The sequence below is a fragment of the Lacerta agilis genome, chromosome 9 (genome assembly GCF_009819535.1).
Source record: "Lacerta agilis isolate rLacAgi1 chromosome 9, rLacAgi1.pri, whole genome shotgun sequence".
Classification (NCBI taxonomy): domain Eukaryota; kingdom Metazoa; phylum Chordata; class Lepidosauria; order Squamata; family Lacertidae; genus Lacerta; species Lacerta agilis.
The window spans coordinates 64,081,489-64,101,416 of record NC_046320.1 but is presented as its reverse complement, the minus strand read 5'-3'; the positions used below and the strand labels follow the sequence as shown (position 1 = coordinate 64,101,416).

The window sequence follows — 19,928 nt, the reverse complement described above, 5'->3', positions numbered from 1 at the left end:
GAGCTGGACCGAACAACAGGTGAGCTCACCCTGTCGCGAGGATTCAAACTGCTGACCTTCTGATCAGCAAGCCCTAGGCTCTGTGGTTAGACCACAAACACAATAGAAGGTGTAGCTTTTACAGGTGCAATGTGGCTGTCTTGCAGTCTGAGCCCAAACATTCTTACTCAAAAGTAAGCTGGTTTAAGATGGTGGGATTTGCTTCCCTGTTAGTCTGGACTATGTTCTACTGATTCTTTGTACTAGGCTAGGGCCAAAACTAATATGTCGTGGCATCTGACCTCAACAGAGGACAGTTAACAGCATTTCTAATTGAGCAAGAAGTACTAATTTACGGGTATTTCCTAGTGAAATGAGAAGGGCGGGTTGGTTGTGACTTAAGGCCCATTCCATTGCTTTCAACATCATGTTGGGACTCCCCCCCCCAACCCAGATTGCATATTTACTCTCCGGTAGATCCAGTGTGCTTTTGGGGGTATAAATTTTGCTATCAATAATAGTGCAGTGCAGTGTATTTTTGGAATAGAAGAAGTGTTTTAAAGTTAACTCCTTTGTGTACAAACTTGCTTTTGACTCTCCTTTTCAAATACCACATAACACAGGCCAAATCAAAGCAGGGAATAGCAGTCACTTGCATGGATGAGGGCTATAATTTATTTATTTATTTATTTATGTTACAAAGATTTTATTGGTTTTCCACACAAAACAAGTACACACACAATAAAGACATACACAACAATATAACAATCAATACAAAATAACAACAATACAAAAATACAAACCTATACTGGAACACCAACATTCCTTTCACTAATTTAAAAAAAATACTTGTTTCAAATCTTCTTGGGGGACTTCCCCCGTTTTTTTCTCTCCTATGCTTCCAAATCTAATTTACTTTATTAACTTCTCATCTTTGAAATTTAAATCCATTACCATCTAAATATTCGAATATAATTTCTTAATATATAATTAACTTCACAATACAGATTACTTCTTCTTAAATCAATTCTTACATCTTATTTTACTAAACTGCTGCTAATAATCAATCCAAATATTCCTTCAATAATTCAAATCAGAAATTTCTTAACACACCGATTTCAGGGTACCATGGTCAGCCATCCTAATACATTTTTATAAACATTTTACCCTATCCCTCTTCTGTCCATTTTCCTTCGCCATCTCGGGATCACCCACCCGACTTCTCTCCACCACCTTCCATCATTGTCCAGAATGTCCTCTTTTTCTTTATAACCAAAAGCAGCAAACAGTCCGCAGATATCCTTGCAGAGAACTCCAGGGGGCACAAACCGTCATCTTCCAGCATCTCCATTTCTAACTTCCAGTCATTTTCCAATTGTAGTTTCCACAAATCTTTTCCCTTCATTTCTGGGCTCTCACCCCAGAAATCGGATATAATATGTCCTTCAACCCTGGGCCTCTCACACCACCAGGATTTTCCTTCTTTCTGGAGTTGCATAGTCACTGTATATTGTTGCTCAAATAAATCCTCAAGTTCCCTGGCAAGGTTTTCTTCAGGTTTAAAAAAGTTCTCAAAGTTCTTCTCGTTGCTAAAAACATTCCATCAGCATCTTGCTTCAGCAATTCTAATTCTGGTTTAACAATTCTAGCTTCAGAAAAATTATCCTTTGTCCGTGGGTCATACCCGGATCTAACACCAGTTTAAAAACAAAACCAAGCATGGTAGAAGTAGGCATGGGGTATCGTTTCAGTACTTTTCCATCTTTAGCCACCAGTCTCCACCACAATCTCCGCCGCCATTTCCCCCTAAATCGGGGTGAAAAGATTATAATCCAACGTTTAAGGAAGAAATACTTCCAACTTCTTAGTTCCCCTAACGGGGATTCAGCCGATCAGACTTGTCAAAAGAGCTCCGTAGAAACACTGTATCCGCTTAAGCAGCAGCAGTTAGAAACATTGTTATTTCTCACACTCTGCAGGGAGAGGAACGGGCTTCCTTTTTGCATTCCTCCCAGAGAGCCAATTGTCAAATTTTAGTCAAATTAACCTCCGTACTCACGGCTTACGGGGTTCTCCTTCTTTTTCTTCAATTTCAGAAAGAACGATGCACTCGTTGCAGGCGGCTGCCGCCACTTCGCTGACCCGGTTGGGGCATAGCCTCCACAGCCCCACGCCGTTGCCCCTTCACTCCCGACCCCCTTTTACAGGGGGATCGGGAGAAGGGTTCAGCGCGATTTTGGGCCAGCTGGAGTGCCCATGCCGCGGGACGCTCGACCCGCGGTTTAGCGGAGCCCGCTGTGCGGTAGCGGGGCTCCTACCCCCGGGAAGGCCAGGGTCGCTTCGCTGCCGAAACGACCCTCGACCGTCCGCAATGGCGTCCTTGCCGGGAGTCAGAGGGCTATAATTTAACCTGTGCTGCGTAGCAGGCTGTTGGCGGAGGCCGCAGCAAACTTGGGTGGGCGGGAAGGATTTGATTCTGGAAAGTTGCTGTTTGATAATGCCATGGTCTGTAAACCCTCAGCAAATGATTTTTTAAAATCCTGCAAACTGTTAACTTCGCAAATAAATTAGCTCGGCCAGCCCTATCAGTAGGCAGAGGGCGGCTGGCAGATTGCTCTGTTAAGGGGAGAAACATCCCCTAAAACCATTAGCCCCCACTATCAGCACATCCTTTCTGTCTATTAGCTAGTTAATCAGCATTACAAAGTCTGGCCTCTCCCCCTCAGTGATCAAGGCTGCCAAACTTAACAGGGAGTCTTTCACCAAGGCTTACAGCTGCTTCCTTGGGGTTGCACAGGGCACAAACTGGGATGTTGACAGCAGCGTGCCCCACTTTTCTTTCTGTTTCCCTGCAACCTGAGGTGCTGGAGGTTAAATCACAGAATCTTAGAACTTGAGGGTCATCTTGTCCCTCCAAGGAACTTACATGCGGGATGAGAAATCTGCACTTCCTCCTGATCAGATTGACTGACTGAATGGATCCTGAGATATATCTTTACTAAGATTCCAACCCACCCGCTTGACATCGTTCTCCAGGTTACATTTGGATGTTCATTCCCATCAACTTGTGATATGAGCCCTAACCGCGTGATTTCACGTTGATTGGATTTTTGCATACTTTCAGGTTAGCTATAACCGAGGTATGATTCTGTTTTTCTACTTTTCATTGTATGCAGGGTGTGTGCGTGTGTGCATTTAAAAATAAAACCCAATCACACTGCCTTACCTGTAGGCGCACACCTGGCTCTAATTTGTTAAGTGTGGCTGCAATCCTGGGATCAACTCTCTGAATGCATGGGTAGGTTTTTCCAAGCAGGGAAGAAATCGTGCTATCTTGTGCATGATGGGGCCCCAATTCTTTGGCCCACTGGGTGATTGCACAGTGATGCAGATGCCCAGCCCTCACTTTTCCAGATGTGAAAAAAACTCAGATGTGTCAGGCAGCATCTTCATCTCTGCCTCTTAGCTTTTCCAGAGCCAGTGTGGTGTACAGTAGTGGCTAAGAGTGGTAGACTTGTAATCTGGTGAACCGGGTTCGCATCCCCACTCCTCCACATGCAGCTGCTGGGTGACCTTGGGCTAGTCACACTTCTCTGAAGTCTCTCAGCCCCTTTGAGACTCCTTTGGGTAGTGACAAAGCGGGATATCAAATCCAAACTCTTTTTTTCCTTCTTTTTCTTCTTTCCTGTCTTTGTTTTCTTTTATAGCTCCCCCCTCTCAAATATATCTCAAGCCTGCTATTTTTTGCTGACACTGTAGCTACTGGGCCTTTCACAACACCAGGGTAGTGCATTATGTGCAGGATGCAGAATACATAGGACTTGGCTTTCTCTGCAATATATTGAAAAAAACAAACATTGCAAACAATAGTAGTTTGGGCTTTTTGTTGCTGCTTGGGCCCTGTACAATGCCACGTTAATTGCATAGCTGTCAGGCAAAAGCCTCTGCTAGCTTTCTGACATTTGCAAGGCAGTTCAGTGAGCAGCTGTTTCGAGGCCTCTCGTATTCATGTCACTTGAGGGCATCTGTAAGGTAGCCTCCATCAGTGCTTCTGGTGTGTAACAATTTAAAGCATAGTGCATTGTGTCAACAAACGCCTTTTAGGATAACAGTTCCAGGGTGAGTGGTTGTTTTGGGATTGCTGTGTGTGTGTTTTAAAAGTCTCAAGCCTACTATCTTTAAAGCCATTCATTCCAGATCGCTCCCCTTAAATTCAGTAGAATTACTCCATAGTAATCACAGCTCCGTGGATTCAAAACAGCTCTTTTGAATTGCAAGAATTGTCGGGGCTGGAATCAGGCATAGCTCAGCAGCAAAAACAATAAATTGAAGTTAAATTTTTATTCAAGGAAACAAACCACAGCTCAGGCCCTGGTGCTTTCAGCAAGGCTTTCCAGGAGGAAGGTGGGGACTAAACTGCAATTAGCTGGCCTTGCCTGTAATTGACTATGCAGATCATTGGCTCTGGGGCTTCTCTTGTCATCAACCTCTCTTTCCCCCCGTCCTGACAGTCCCAAAAGGCCCAGGTGGGTCATGTTCATTGGTTGGCAATGCAAGATAAAAGAGCCTTGTCTGTGGTGGCACCCTTTTGAGGCAGCTCCCATTGTCTATTACAGTGTGTCAGGATTCATCTGTACAGTTCAGTTTTGTCATCTACTTAAGACGCACCTGTTCACCTGGGTGTTCAGAACCTCCTGTATGAACTTTTTGGGTGAGCAGCCCGTGGCATATACCAAATGTTTATCCACTAACTGCTATATTGATCGCAGGTTGCATTGTTTGGACTTTAATGGATCCGCTTTAAATCGTTTGGTCGTCATTGTATTTCGCTGATTCGTTGTGTGAACCACTCTTTGATTGTTACCGAAGGACGCAAGACCAAGTAATCACAACTTTGAAATCTGCCAAGCTTGTATTGGCATTCGTTCATTGCTATCTATAAACTGCAGATGGTGACAGCAGTCACGAAATTAGAAGACACCTGCTTCTTGGGAGAAAAGCAATGACAAACCTAGACAGCATCTTAAAAAGCAAAGACATCACCTTGCCGACAAAGGTCCGTATAGTTAAAGCTATGGTTTTCCCAGTAGTAATGTACGGAAGTGAGAGCTGGACCATAAAGAAGGCTAAAACAAAATCGAAAATTCTTTCTAGTAGCACCTTAGAGACCAACTGAGTTTGTTCCTGGTATGAGCTTTCGTGTGCATGCACACTTCTTCAGATACACTGAAACGGAAGTCACCAGATCCTTAAATATAGTGAGAGAGTGGGGAGGGGTATTGCTCAGAACGGTGGTGGGAATGGGTGATCAGCTGATAGGTGTGGAAAACCTGTTGAGGACTCTTAACGGCTGTAATTAGTCTTGCAGGGAAAGGCAAGTGGTGAGATGGCTAAAGATAGCTTTGTTATGTATAATGAGATAAGAATCCAATGTCTTTGTTCAGATCAGGTTTCTCCGTGGTTTTAAGTTTGGTGATTAGTTGTAATTCAGCCACTTCTCTTTCCAGTCTATTTCTGAAATTTCTTTGTATTAATAGCATGTCAGGGGGTAAGATTCAGGAACAGCCCATTCCCTGCTGTGCTCATTTTCTCCATCCAGGGTCCCTTAAATAAATAAATAAATAAATAAATAATGTAGAGGAGCATTAAAATGTGATTTTTCTGTCCTCTCCACCCTGTCTGTGCAGCTAATTCTACCACCTTGTTTCTGTGGCATGTGTTGATAAGGCCAAAGGATTCAATTTTGCCTCTGCTGTAGATGTTTAATTATCAGCCTCATTATAATTCCTTTATGAGGCTCTTAACACTCTGGGGTGTCTCATGAGTTTCTATACAGCTGATTTTGGAAAGTTGTTTATGAGCTAAAATATTGATGTGGTACTTAAGAGTAGAATACTCAGATGCATGCATGCATGTTCTAGTCCCCTGTGGGCACAGAATGCGAAGGAACTGTGAGAACATTCCTTTCTCTGTTCGCCTATGTAAAGAATGTTTGGGTTCTATGTTGTTTGGTAGGAGTTTTTTCTACGTAGACTTCTATTAATGTAGCAGCAAGGAGGAGGAGGAGGGAGGAGTCACAGCTGGGAGAGCTCTCTGAGGCACAGCTAATATATTTTTCTCCTTCTGTCTGCAAAATAAAAATAAAAATAAATAAAAGCCGAGCGTTTTGGCTTCAGAAGCTTAAACGCAATTTGGTGCCCAATCAAAGATTTTAGCTAATGCTGACAGATTGCTTCAGCACATAATAGCATTTTGCATACATGCATGCATGCATGCATACATACATATATAAGATGTCACTATGATTATGGCAGGAGTTTTAAAAATAGCCACTCGCCCAGGATGAATATGAAACGCCTGCAGGCGATCAAGCTGCCTTTGTAAGCTGGAAGACGGCTGGAGTTATTTTGTGTGTGTGTGTCTCCCAAGTCACTGAAATAACACAAGAGTCTTATGGCACCTTAAAAGATGGACAGGTATGCATTTTTATGTCGTCAACGTAAAATCACTGGCATGGGCATGGTGCCTGCCACCCCTGGGCAAAAGAGATTTACCTCCCTCGAACCTGTCCATACACAAGCTTGATGTAGTGCAGGCATGCCAAACTCACATTTTTGCACTTCGCAGAGTGGTGTTTTCTCTCTCTGCCTTCCTCCTCAGAGGGAAGGAAGCTGGCGTGGACTCTGCAGCAGCTTCAAGCTGAAACCTCTCTTCCTGTCAAAGCACAGGTCATGCAGATTGCCTTGTGCCCTGTGGGTGGCGCATGCGTGGCAACTATGGGAAGGTCCATAGCTCAGTGACAGAGCATCTGCTTTGCATGCAGAAGGTCGCAATTTCACTCCCCAGCATCTCCAGGTGGGGCTGGGAGAGACTCGCAGTGTAGTCAATCAGTGTGGACAATACTGAGCTAGATGGACCAGTGTTCTGTTTCAGTATAAGGCAGACAGTGTTTGAAATTAGCCAGGTGCCAGGCACATTTTGCACCTGGCTTTTGACCACTTGCGACCAAGTGAAGATGCCTGAATGTCAGGATAGCGCCTGACATTTCCAGCACCTGGAGGTGGAATTCTGTCTGTTATATTTTATATGCACAATCAGAACAAAATTCCTGGAACCAAAATGCTTTTCCTATGCAGCCTGAGCAGGATCAGGCCAACCTTAAGAAAAAGAGATCGGAATAGGCCAATATATATGTGGACCGTCCCTGGATCAAGTGAATTTTAAGTTCTCAAGGCTCTTATCCCAGCTCAAGGTTGTCATCTGAACCAGCCAAGTGCTTAACTGAGAATCAATCACAGTCAGCCCATCATCGGACTTGGGAGCCATCTAGCCCCAAAATGGCAACAGGTTTTGACAACTGTAACCTTGATTTAAGGAGCAGTTTGGTGACCTATCTTGAGTTTCTCACTGCCTTTACCCACTGAGCTACATCTGAACTAAATTGACTGTGGGCATGATATCTGTGCTTCGATTTTTAAACCGGCTTCTAACTTGTTCAGCCATGGCCCTTAACTGGGCTAACAGGAAGCCTGGGGAATATTTAATATTTCCAAGCACCCTCAGCTCTCTATTTCCACTTATGCTTTTGAGAGCTTCCAAAGAGGTGGCAAGCGGGCCCAAGGGACACAGGGACATCTCCGTCGCTTCTCTCTTGTTACGAGACTCATTCCCTGCAGAAACCCACCAAACCCATAGGAGACTGGTTATGGGACCTGGCTTTTAAATGGGCAATTGCTGCTTCGTTGTGCTGCTGAGGAGGTGAAGGAGTGGGTTTTCTGCTGTCTTCTTTTCTTGTTTTGTTTTACTAGGATCGCTGCATAGATGTGATTTCTTTTTAATTTTATTTTATTGTCTCCTTCAACCTGTAAGCCACTTCGGAGCCTTTGCATGATATTTATTATCTGTTTGTTTGTTGCATTCACATCCCACCCTTTTCTCCAAGAAGCTCAAGGTACATGGCTCTGCACCCTTTCTCATTTAACCCTCACAACAACCCTGTGAGGTAGGTTAGACTGGGAGGTGGTGAGTGGCCCAAGGTCACCCACTGAGCTTCGTGGCCGAGTGAGGATTCAAACCCTGGTCTCCCAGGTCCTAGTCCGACACTCTAACCACTGCGCCACACTGGCTGGCAATATGATAAAATGGTAAGTAGGTTTTATATGTAGGTGCAGTTCTCAAAGGTTTTTTTTAAAGGGGGGCGTAGCAAGGTGGGGGCAATGGGGGAGGGGCGTCCTGGGTTCCAGGGGAGGGGGGTGACACTCGGCGCGCCCGCCCCACCCAAGCCGAGCCCCACCGGCGGGCCCCAAGCAAGCCGTGGAGCGAGGCAGCCTTGCCCGCAGCCTGCATGCAAACCTGCTTGGCAGCCGCACCGGTTTGCGAGCAGGCTGTGGGGTGAGGCTGCCTCACTCCGCTGCTTGCTCGGGCCCCACCTGCTGGCGCCGCTATGGAGCGGCACGGCACACATGTGCCATGCGCCGTACACAGCGGCGCATGCACTGTGGTACGCACAACACATGCGTTGCTGTGTACGATGCATGGCGGGTGCGCCACGGCGCATGCGTCGCTGTGTACGACGCATGGCACCGGGGGGGGCGGGTTTGCCACCTCAGGTGACCGAGCGGCTTCCTTCGCCACTGGTTGTAACAGTCAAAATGGGCTTCTAAATAGCTTTACAATTCAAGACGTCCTTGTGCCTCCTCAACAGAATGCCGCCAATACACATACAAATCAAGGCATCACCCCTTGCCTTTTCCTGTAAGACCAATTGCAGTCGTTAACAGTCGTCAACAGGTTTTCCACACCTATCAGCCAATCACCCATTCCCACCATCCTTCTGAGTAATACCCCTCCCCACTCTCTCACTATATATAAGGGTCTGGTGACTTCCGTTTCAGTGTATCTGAAGAAGTGTGCATGCACACGAAAGCTCATACCAAGAACAAACTTAGTTGGTCTCTAAGGTGCTACTGGAAGGATTTTTAATTTATTTTTTATTTTGTCCTGGAAAAAAACTTGGCTTTAATTTCCTTATTCCAAAGAGGGAGAAGAAAGCAGGATGTGAGCAGGCCCACAGGCCAAGAGGAACTCATCCAGTTGCAACTCAAGAGATTGTCCTCTGGGCTTCCTCTGGGAGCCACATTGGGTTGTCTCCAGCACCAGCCCTACTCAAGAGTAGACCCATTGAAGTTGATGGGCATGCATGCCCAATGGCTCTGCTCTGAGCAGAACCTAGTTGGATGCAACGCATTGCATTTGCCCTCAATCTGCTCTCCTTCCTTTCTTAGCTGTAGTAATGGCAGCAATGTGGCATTTCTACCTAAAAGTCTTGGGAAACGACCGATATACAGTACACTCTGCCTACGTTGGCTTAAATGCAGCAAGTTCAGATTGGCAGTTCAAGACTAGGCATGTGGAGAAGCGGGAAGGAAGAGCATCTGTTTTTGATTGGGCTTTGTCGTTGGAAATTCTTCATATTTGTTTGTCACATGGTGCTGTGTGAGTGTGTGTGTGTGTCCCCCCCCGCTTCACAAGACTTGCTGGAATGTGCACACATGGTTCTTATCTCCTCCCCCCCCCCCAAACCAGGAAAGGGGAAAGAAGGAAGAAGAAAAAACACCCTTCAGCTTTTTCTGCTGGTTAGTAATTTGTGACATGAGAACTGGTAGATGAATTAGTCACCTCTGCTCCAAATAGAAATCTTAGCGGTTTGGAGGAAAAACCCTAAGGAAGGGAAATGGCCTTTTATGTCGTTTCTTGGCAGAAGTGGTGCTGTTACTGCTTGGAGTCTGAACTGACCTTTCTAGCCAAACAGTTTTGCCTTGGAGATCAGAGTTTGCTCTCCCTGCACTGAGCGAGGTCGGGTTGTCATGTTTGCGCCGGGGCTCTTTCAAAAACGAAGATATGGGGGCAGGGGGTGGGGAACACATCCCCAAAGCTCCAGGCACTACAGTGGAATCTCCTCTGTAGGATCCTTAAGTGGTAGAAGGGGAAATAAACACGTGGCCTTCCCCATCTTCTCCCTGGGAAGCTCACCAAGGCTAAATACCTCCTTTTCCCGCTGTATTTGGAGATCAAAATGCTTGCTTACCTGAATGCAGTCCCAGCGAGTTACATAAGCATCTTTTGAACCAGGCGTTTGTTAACATTGGATTGCAGCTGGTGTTATCTCTACTCAGAGTAGACCCATCGAAATTTATGGACATGGCTAATACAGGTCCATTTGTTTTAATGGGTTTCACGCTGAGCTGGATTTAATTAGGCACAACCCTCTGTTTCCCTTTTGCCGTATTTTCAGGCTAAGTCCTGCCTGCTTTTGCAGTCATTTCTGCCTCCCCACAAGCTGGTGTTATGTGTGCAAGGAACTGATCTGGGGGAAAAAAGCAGGCATACGGTTTCCCCATCCCAACATTTTTCCTGCATTGCATGCGACCAGTATGGCACCTCTTGTTTCCCTTTCAAGATCACAGACAATGGCACAGGTGTGAGTCACTGGTGCACATTTCGTTCAAATAACAAGCTTACCTGTGCATCGTGTTCCCCCATATAAAAGCACACTCATCTATACAAACAATTGCATATCTATTCTAAGATGTTCCTCATGCACAGCTTACACAACGTAAGCCTCCTCCGTTGGGGGAGCAGCGTCGTCTGACGACGATACTCATAAACACTTATTCTGAATTTACTAGTCCACAACAGCCTCCCTAGTGAAAGCACAGCCGCTTGGCTGAAATGTTTTTCAAAAGCAAGCACACCTCTCTGAATTCAGATGCAAGAGTGGTCCTATCAGTTACAGATGGGAGGACATCCATTCACTGTAGGATCCCCCAGTTCACTTCCCGCCAACAGCAATTGGCTCACACATTTGCCATAAGCGAGTAAATTGTTCTAGCAGGTTTTCTTTAAGCTGCATGTCTTAAGGAGAAGAATAAACCCTACAGCTTTCAAGATTTGTTTGGCATGGGGAAAAGCTTTGGAGGGAGAAAGGTTTCCTTGGAGGGAAGAACTTAAATCAAATCATGAGCTTGCTGTTTCAGTTGTTACTTATTGTGTTCCCTGGCTGGCTTGGTAAACTTTGTCTATGTGGCGTCTTTTAAAATTAGTACAAGCCAGAGAGGGATCCAGAAAAAGCAGCGTTGCTTGACAAACGGGCAAACCCAGCGTGGAGGTCTTTCGGGGTGGAAAAAGAGCGTGCACGGCAGCCTTGAAAACTGACCAGCACGTCTGCCATAAGAACGTAAGAGGAGCCTGCAGGATCAGGCCAACGACCCATCTAGTTCATCATCCTGTTCTCGCGGTGGCCATGCCAATGCCCCAATGCGAAGCCTGAAAGCAGGATTTGAGTGCTGCAGCTGCCCTCTCCCCTGTCTTCAAGGGTCCACTGCCTTTGGCAGATGAAGTAAAACATAAGCTTTGTGGCTAGTAGCCATTGGTAGCCATATCCTCCATAAAGCAGAGGTTCTGTTACAAAGCTACCTGAGGCCGCTGTCTCGCTGAGCCCCAGTGGAGCAAGGAATTCCTGAAGAAGGCCGTTACTGAGGAGGCAAGGCTTCCTTGTTCAGAAGCCGTGCCAAGGCTTCCTCGGCAAGGCTTGTTCTTCTGTTGAAGCCTCGAAATGCTACCCACTGCCGTACCTTGAGCAGAAGCAGATTCTCTTACAAAAAAAAACTTCCTTGTTTCCTATTTGATGAAGGCCTGGGATTGGGAAATCCCCTGAGCTTCTTGGCTGTGAACCCAGTATCCTCAAACGCATCCAAGATTGATATATTATTTCATCCTGTTTGAAATGCTGCCAGTGATAAAAAAAAGAAGGTCTGCTACAATCGTTCGAATAAGAAATAAAATCTCATTTCAATTCTGGAAGATAGCGCAGGCTCTGGCTTTGAGTAGTCCACAGGAGAATGGTATTTTCCAAGGGAGGGGCAGTTGATAGGAACAACCATCTGCAAGCACTTCTTGTACTGATACAGTAAACTTGCTTGTAAATAGCCACTTGCCTAGTCACCTGTGATGAGCTGGAATTTCCTCCAGGTGAGTAGGTGGGGGCTAGTTGTGTTAATTTGAAGGCACATAATTCTTTGGTTTCAAGCTGTTTGGTTACTCCACAAATGACTTACATGTAAATAGTAAAAAAGAAAGGAAGAAAGAGGCTTCTGAGTTGGTAGCTTGTGTAGACATATTTGGAAGCAGACCAAAAATGCCCTCCTAAGGCTCCATCGTGACCTTTAAGATTGACTTAAGTGGAGCTGAGGCTAGAATTTTATTTGATTTGATTTATGTACAACCCAAGGAGTCCCGGGCAATAAACACACCCATAAAATATTCCATTCCATTTCATTATTTCTTTCTGAATTCTAAATGTTAGACGTGAAGGACAGCATTAACATTTATGGCGGTCATTAACAAGACTAGAGTTTGCACCGTGTTGCTCCGAATAAATGTATCTCGCCAGAGAGAAAAGTGTGAGTCAAGCTAATGGGTCCCGTCCCCGCCATTTACTTTTTCCTGAGACTGGAAATAGTCTTGTGTTGCTTCCCTGCCATGGTTTGGATCTGAGCCTTGGGGCTGTGTAGGAAGGGGGGGGGGAGAGGAAAATCCTCTTTTCTCTCTGAGCCAGAAGAATTCTGCGCTCTCCTCCTCCTCCTCCTCAGCCTGCTGAAGGACAGCAGATGACTTAGGGCACAGTTGTGGCGCTTCAATTTTATTAGCTCCGGTTAGCAGAGCCCGGCTTGCTTTATAAATAGCAGTGGAGATGGCAATTCCAGAAGTGGCTGCCCGTCACATGGCAAACTTTCCTTCTGTGCTTTTTGGGTGGTTGCGAGGGAAATGTTTCTTCCCCGGGCCTCTCACTTTTATTCTCCTGGAATGACGTTCTTTCTGTTGTATTCCCACCCCACACCCTGTTCGTTCCTCTCTTTATTTTGTTCTGTGAACCGCCCTGAGACCTCCTGGTATAGGGTGGTATATAAATCCAATTATTATTATTATTAATCATAATAATTGGATTTATATGCCTGCCCATGCGTATAATTTTGCTATCTGTATTTGTTTTTAAAAGTTTTATTGATTTTTTTTTATCTCTGTTTGATCGATTTTTAGCTGTGCTTTATGTGTAGTTGTGTTTTTAAATTTTAGCTGTATCTTACTGTTAATTTCATAAATGCACACAGCTTGGGGAATTTGGAGATTTACACGGCTTGCACATCTTTCTAAATAAATAAAATTAAATGTGCAAATTTTGGCCAAACCAGAAGTTTGGAGACCCCTCTCCCATTCGCAGAGTTCCAATTCCAAGAGTGGTTTAGCAGTCAATCCCTCTTCCCTGGGAACTCTGGGAATTGTTGCTCGGGGGGGGGGGAATAGGTGTCTCCTAACTGTTGTCTCAGCACCTTTAACAAACTACACTTCCCAGAATTCATTGGGGGTAAGCCACGGCTGTTTAAAGTAGTATGATAGTTATTTAAATACAAAGAGGAGATGGGGCCCTAGAGAGGCCAGTGCACCTCTAGTCTGACTTTGTGTAAGGAAACGTCTTCTCTTCCCCTACAGCTTTATCTTTTTATTCCTGAGAAGCAGGGTGCTAATCAGTATTTTTAAAAGGTGATTTTTAAAAAAAGAAGATTTGCTTATGTTTGAGAGACTTTTATATTGCCTTCCATGAAAAGACCACATATGAGTTTTAACAGAGTATTTAGGAACCTAGAAGCTGCCGGTTCTTGCTGTTTATTGCAGACAAATCTCATCTTTCCTCCAAAGAGCTCTAGTTTCTGCATCTAAATGTATGTATTTGAAAGGCAGTGCTAGCTAGTAAAGGTAAAGGGACCCCTGACCGTTAAGTCCAGTTGCGGACGACTCTGGGGTAGCGGTGCTCATCTCGCTCTATAGGGCGAGGGAGCCGGTGTTTGTCCGCAGAGAGCTTCCGGGTCATGTGGCCAGCATGACTAAGCTGCTTCTGGCGAACCAGAGCAGCGCACGGAAATGCCGTTTACCTTCCCGCCAGAGTGGTACCTATTTATCTACTTGCACTTTGACGTGCTTTCGAACTCCTAGGTGGGCAGGAGCTGGGACCGAACAACGGGAGCTCACCCCGTCGCTTCGCGGGGATTGGAACCGCCGACCTTCTGATCGGCAAGCCCTAGGCTCAGTGGTTTAGACCACAGCGCCACCCATGTTTATTTCAATGGAGGGTGAATATCTTTGTGATATCGGTGGCAGTGGTTGCTTCTCATTGATAAGCAATGATAAAGCCAACTCTATAAAAAACCTTGACATGTTTCTTCTCGGGATTTCAGAACGATGATCTCCGAAACCTGTCCCTGTCGGGCCACGTCGGTTTTGACAGCCTCCCCGATCAGCTGGTCAACAAGTCAACCTCGCAGGGTTTCTGCTTCAACATCCTTTGTGTCGGTAAGTGATGATAATAGGCTTCTGAACAAAGAGATTATCTGTGTGTCCTTCCCAGATGCAACATGTAGAGGTTTGGAGCTTTTAGAGTTAACAAGCTCAACCAGATTGTCCCACCCACAGGAGGAAGAGCGTCACCGGATGCTCTGTGTACTGTTGTACTTTGTAATGTGATACTTTCTTTTTCTGGTGTCCGGAGAACGGAGAGAAGGGAGAAGCCACCAACATGGCTTGCGACTCTCCCGGAATGTAATGATTTATGCCTTGTAAAATAAAGCTTCTAGATTAGAAAGAAGCCGGACTCTGTTGTCTGTAATATGCTGGCATACACAACCCCGCTGCGTGAGAGAAGATAAGAGAAGATAACTCTGCTGAATAGCACAGGAGACGGCAGCAAGGAGAACGTACAGGAGAGGTACGTGCGCTGAAGGAAGCGTGCCGGGCTCCAAGGTGTACTAAGGTTGGTTTGAAGTGTTTCCAACAATCAAAAAACACTTCAGGTTATGGATCCAAGCTTTTCCCGATTCTGGACTGATTCTGGAGCAGTTCCAAGGATCCAGAACGTGTGTGCCAAGCTGAGAAGTGCCTCCCTGGTTTGGACTGTGATGGAGCACCCAGGGAGTTTGCTTTGCCAGCAGGAGCATTCAGCAGTCTGCTGAATGGCTCAGGAGCCTAAAACCTGCTGCCAGAGGTTGGAAGGCAGCAGGGAAGCCCAGATTGAGGTGTGCCCAAGCAGTGTACCCTCTCTGGTGAAACCCCCATCTGTGGAGCCGGGTGAGAAGCTACAGATTCGTAAGTATGCTACCCCTGGGCAAGATGGAGGGAGCTGTAGCATTCCCAGCAAGGAGGAGGGAAGCTTTTGTTTGCAAGCACCTCCAGCCTCACAGCTTCAATGCAGAGAGCTGTTCCCTGAGAGCGTTGATGTTCTGGCCAACGCCTGTGAGGAGGAAGGTCTGGCCAGTGCTTGTGAAGCCTGGAAGAAGACCCTAGCCCAGTTTCAAGGGGCTGAGGGACTGGCTGAAGTGGCTTTGGAAAGCTCGCCCCCAGCTCGGCTTATGGCTGTTGAGAAGCAACAGTGCCATGGAAAGCAGGAGGGGGGCCAGATCGCCGTGGGCTTTGCTCCCAGAAAGGGAGGGGCTGTTTCCAAGTCTGAAGCCAGCGTAAAGGCCTTCATTGTGGAGCTGTGTTTTGTCACGTCGCCTGCACCTGGTCTTTTGTTGACGTGCATGGCTGAAGATAAGGGCAAGGCCGTTTCTCACAGCCATCAGGTCACGTGCCCAGCTGAGTGTGAGAAGCCTGATGCCACTGAAAGACGGAGCCGAGATAAGCCCTACTGTTGTGATGCAGTCACCGAGGCAACGCTGAGAGAGGCCAACCCTGGTGGGCTGCGTGTGATGGTTGCCGTCGTCGTCATCGTTCCTCCTGGTGGACTTGTGAGGAACTGCGAGTCTCCTTCTACAGAGCAGTTTGAAGAACTGACTGTTGGAGGCAAGAAAAGGCTTGACTTTTTGCTAACAGTCAAGGGACAGATCCAAGGGACAGAACTGGCGTTTTCTTTGGTTGCTGACGTGGCTGTGTATCTGTTTATGTCAAACCTTCTGTCCAATGTTTTTGCTGTTTGTTTTGTGCTTATCACCTGTTCTGCTTGCAGGGGCCAGAAGATGCTTCTACGCATGGAATGCAGCCAGGACGGGCTGTTTGCTGTCGAGGGGCCTCAAGCAAGAACAGCAGAAGGAGGTGGCGCTGCTGCAGTGCTTGCTCAGTGCACCAGTGTGCCCGTGCACCACTTATGTTTGTGTCAGTGGTACCAAAGGCTGGCAAGTCGCCACTGGGACAGTGTGCTGAAGCAGCCTGAGTTCTCTGAAGGGTGCAAGTTAAGGGCATGTAACAGCTTTCTTGATTGCAGGGTTTGCAAGGTCGAGGAGTCGACATCCTGCTACCCCGCGTCTGAAAGGGAAACCACGCGTCCCTTTTCCCTGGTTCATGTGGCTGTTTCTGAAGGGATGCCAGAAGCTAACCTGGGGGGAGCGTGTTGTTCTGAGTGTTTGGCTGATGCTTTCTCTCACCACATGTGGTCTGCATTGCTCAAGGAGGCAACTGAGGCAGCACCACTGGTTGCAGAGGTGGAACAGCAGGTTTCTACTGGAGTAGGCTGTTCCCAGGTCCTCAGTGAGAGGGGGAGTAAGCACAGTGTGACTAACCTGCTTTCTTCACAGGTATGTGGTCTTGCAGAGAGGCAGCAAAGGATGCTGCATGCTGCCACTGAAGACATGCTCTTGGATGCAGAGCTTCCACAAGGGTTCTGGGTGGAACTGGGTGGTACCAAGGTTCCGAAAGTGTTTTTCTGTGGGTACGAACCCAGCTTGCGTAGCTGGAGGTTAGTTAGCCCAGATAGTGACCAGACCCAGGTTCTAGTCAGCAGGAGTGCTGAATTTTGTGAGCAGAATGGATTGGAACACATCCCTAGAAGCCCTGATGTTCTGGATGGTCCTGTCAGTGCTGGACAGGATGCGCCACCTGCTGGTGGCAGTGGTCCAGGTGGACCAGCCCCAAGAGGGGGTATTGCTGTGGCTTTGGCACCTGCTGGTGGCTTGGGCCGAGTTCCCGGTCATCACCAGGGTGCAGCGCAGCTAGGGGCAACTCCAAGGCAGCAGCCTGGGAGTGCACCCGCAACTCCTATGTCACGGACTAGGAGGCAGGCCACGTTTGGCGACTCTTTGTGTGGCAACTCTTCTCCAGGAGAGCCTGGCGCAGGTCTCGTCCCGGAGCAAGAGCAGGGTTCTTTGGCAGTGAAGCAGGAGCACAAAGGCGCACCAACGTCATCCTTAGGTGGTTCAGTTAGGATGCACAGGCGCAGCAAGTCTGTAGGTGAGATGCCTGACGTCAAGGACGTGCAGGTGGAATCCAGTGCAACTGGAGCAGAGGGAGAACCTGACGTGGTATCACAGCAGTTTGCACGATCCACTGAAGGGATTCTGCCCGAAAGGTTCACGGCCACTAGCGTGAGTGCTTGTTTGGTTCAGTGTGAACCGGAGAGCCTTGTGAAGGTTCAATGGGTATCTCAAGGTGAGGCCCAGAAATGGCAGGATGCCATGGTAGAGCAGGTAAGCTCAATGAGGTCTTTGGGTGTGTGCACAACCACGACGCTGTCAGAAGGTCGTTGGGTGTACAGACTCAAGACGGCAGCAACTGGCGAGTTGCAGTGCAAAGCTAGGTCAGTAGCCAGAGGTTTCACTCAGGAGGAGGGGGTCCATTGTTACGAGGTACTGGACGCGCTCTCTCTCAGAAGCGAAACCACGCGCATGCTGTTAGCGGTCGCGACTCAAAGCAGCTTTGAGGCAAGCCACTTTGGTTTGGATGCCTGTTTGGATTCCGACCTGGACGAGGAGAGGTACGAGGTACCTCCGCCAGGGTTCGAGGACAACGGGCCAAATCAGGTGTGGAGTTTGCACGAGGCAATCACTGGCTTGAAGGAGTCAGCCAGAGATTGGTCCTCAGGCGTGCAAGAAGCTTTGAGAAAGCTAGGTGTCAGCCAGAGTTGTACTGATAGCTGCCTGTTTCTGGCAGGAGTAAGCCCAGAACAGGGTCTAGTTCTGCAGTCCAGTGCGGACATGTTTTACCTGGTGGAGACCAGGGGACAGGTGCAACGGTTCGCAGAGGAGCTTGGTCAGTCTTTCCAGCTCAGGAACCTAAGCCCTGTTGGTGTTTACCTAGGTGTGCAGGTAGACAGAGCCGAAGACGGTAGTGTCTTGCTCAATCAGACTGGCGAAGTAGTGCAGTTGTTGAAGAAGTTCAGAGTGTCTGAAAGTGCTAGTGTCAGAACACCCATGGAGACGTGTCTAGGTGAGGACAGTCAGACCGGGGAACGCTCTGAGTTCGAGAGCCCCGAGGTGTTTGGGTCAGCTCCTGGGAGGCTGTTGATTCCTTCACAGTTGAGCAAACCTGACATAGCAGTTGCTGTGGATCTGTTCAGCAAGGTGGCTGCAAATCCCAGCGTGCATGCCTGGAATGGCATGGTGAGAGTGCTCCAGAGTTTGCAGGAGATTAAGGAGTTTTGCCCGGAGTTGTCAGCTACCGGTGAGCCCCAGCTCACGCGCTGGTGCGACGGCGGTTGGGCAAATTCCAAGGACAGGAAATCTGTGTCTGAAATGGTTGTACAGTGTGGAGGAGCTCTAGGCGGGCTGAAGTCCCGGTGCCAGAGCCTCATTGCTCGTTCTCGTGCAGAAGCCAGGTACAGTGCGTTGTCAGTGCTTTGCAGGGAACTGGAGTTCTATAGGTGTTTGGTCCAAGAGATCTGCGTTCAGAGTTGCCTGCCCGTGATGGTTTGGGAGGACAACCAACTCTGTTCGTTGGTGGCAGAGTCTGGACAAGTCAAGGCCAGACCCAAACACCTAGACGTTCTCTTTCGAGACGTGTGTGTTCAGACCGGCTTGGAGAAGCTGAAGTACTGTCCTGGTCAGGTGAACCAGAGGGTTGGGTTCACGAAGCCCCTGAGCTTCCAACGGCATGGGGAGTTCTAAGAGGGTTTGTGTGAGGTAAGCTGCAAGCTTACAACGCCCCTGTGTGCGGGACAAGAGGGGGTGTAGAGGTTTGGAGCTTTTAGAGTTAACAAGCTCAACCAGATTGTCCCACCCACAGGAGGAAGAGCGTCACCGGATGCTCTGTGTACTGTTGTACTTTGTAATGTGATACTTTCTTTTTCTGGTGTCCGGAGAACGGAGAGAAGGGAGAAGCCACCAACATGGCTTGCGACTCTCCCGGAATGTAATGATTTATGCCTTGTAAAATAAAGCTTCTAGATTAGAAAGAAGCCGGACTCTGTTGTCTGTAATATGCTGGCATACACAACCCCGCTGCGTGAGAGAAGATAAGAGAAGATAACTCTGCTGAATAGCACAGGAGACGGCAGCAAGGAGAACGTACAGGAGAGGTACGTGCGCTGAAGGAAGCGTGCCGGGCTCCAAGGTGTACTAAGGTTGGTTTGAAGTGTTTCCAACAATCAAAAAACACTTCACAACATGCAGTGTGAGCAATATAAAATCCACACACCCCCCCAGCTTGGTGGTACCTAGCGTGTAAGACATCAAGCATCGCAGGGAATCTTTTAAATGGAAATGCTCAGCTTTTCGTACAGGTTTCTCTCCCCAGCAAAGCAGTTTAAATTTCACCCATTTGGAAACTCGCATGTTTAAAACCGAAACTAAACTGGGAAAAGATGTTGGATGCTTAGCTGGTGTTTCCTGGATTTTTGGAAACCTGGGCAAAAGTTTTTTCTTCCTCAGTTAAAATTGCAAATATCATCATCACCAACATCATCACATAGCTGTCAACTTTTCCCTTTTCTTGCGAGGAATCCTATTCGGAATAAGGGAATTTCCCTTTAAAAAGGGGGAAAAGTTGACAGCTATGCATCACCATCACTTTTAATTTGTATACCGCCTTTCTATCTTGCAATACTCAAGGCAGTTTACAAGCTGAAGAAACAAAGAATGTAACAATCTAATGCAATACAAAAATGTGATAATAAAACATTGCTTTAAAATAAG

General features: G+C 47.3%; 1 protein-coding gene across 4 annotated transcripts in view; it reads left to right on the top strand.

Moving 5' to 3' along the window:
- Positions 1-19,928, top strand: part of SEPTIN11 (septin 11) — a 95,042-nt gene that overhangs the window by 23,113 nt on the left and 52,001 nt on the right. For all 4 annotated transcript variants that reach the window (XM_033160857.1, XM_033160859.1, XM_033160856.1 and 1 more), the window contains exon 2: positions 14,271-14,385. In XM_033160857.1, coding sequence (XP_033016748.1) covers positions 14,271-14,385 — 115 coding nt within the window. The remainder of the gene's footprint in view (positions 1-14,270; positions 14,386-19,928) is intronic.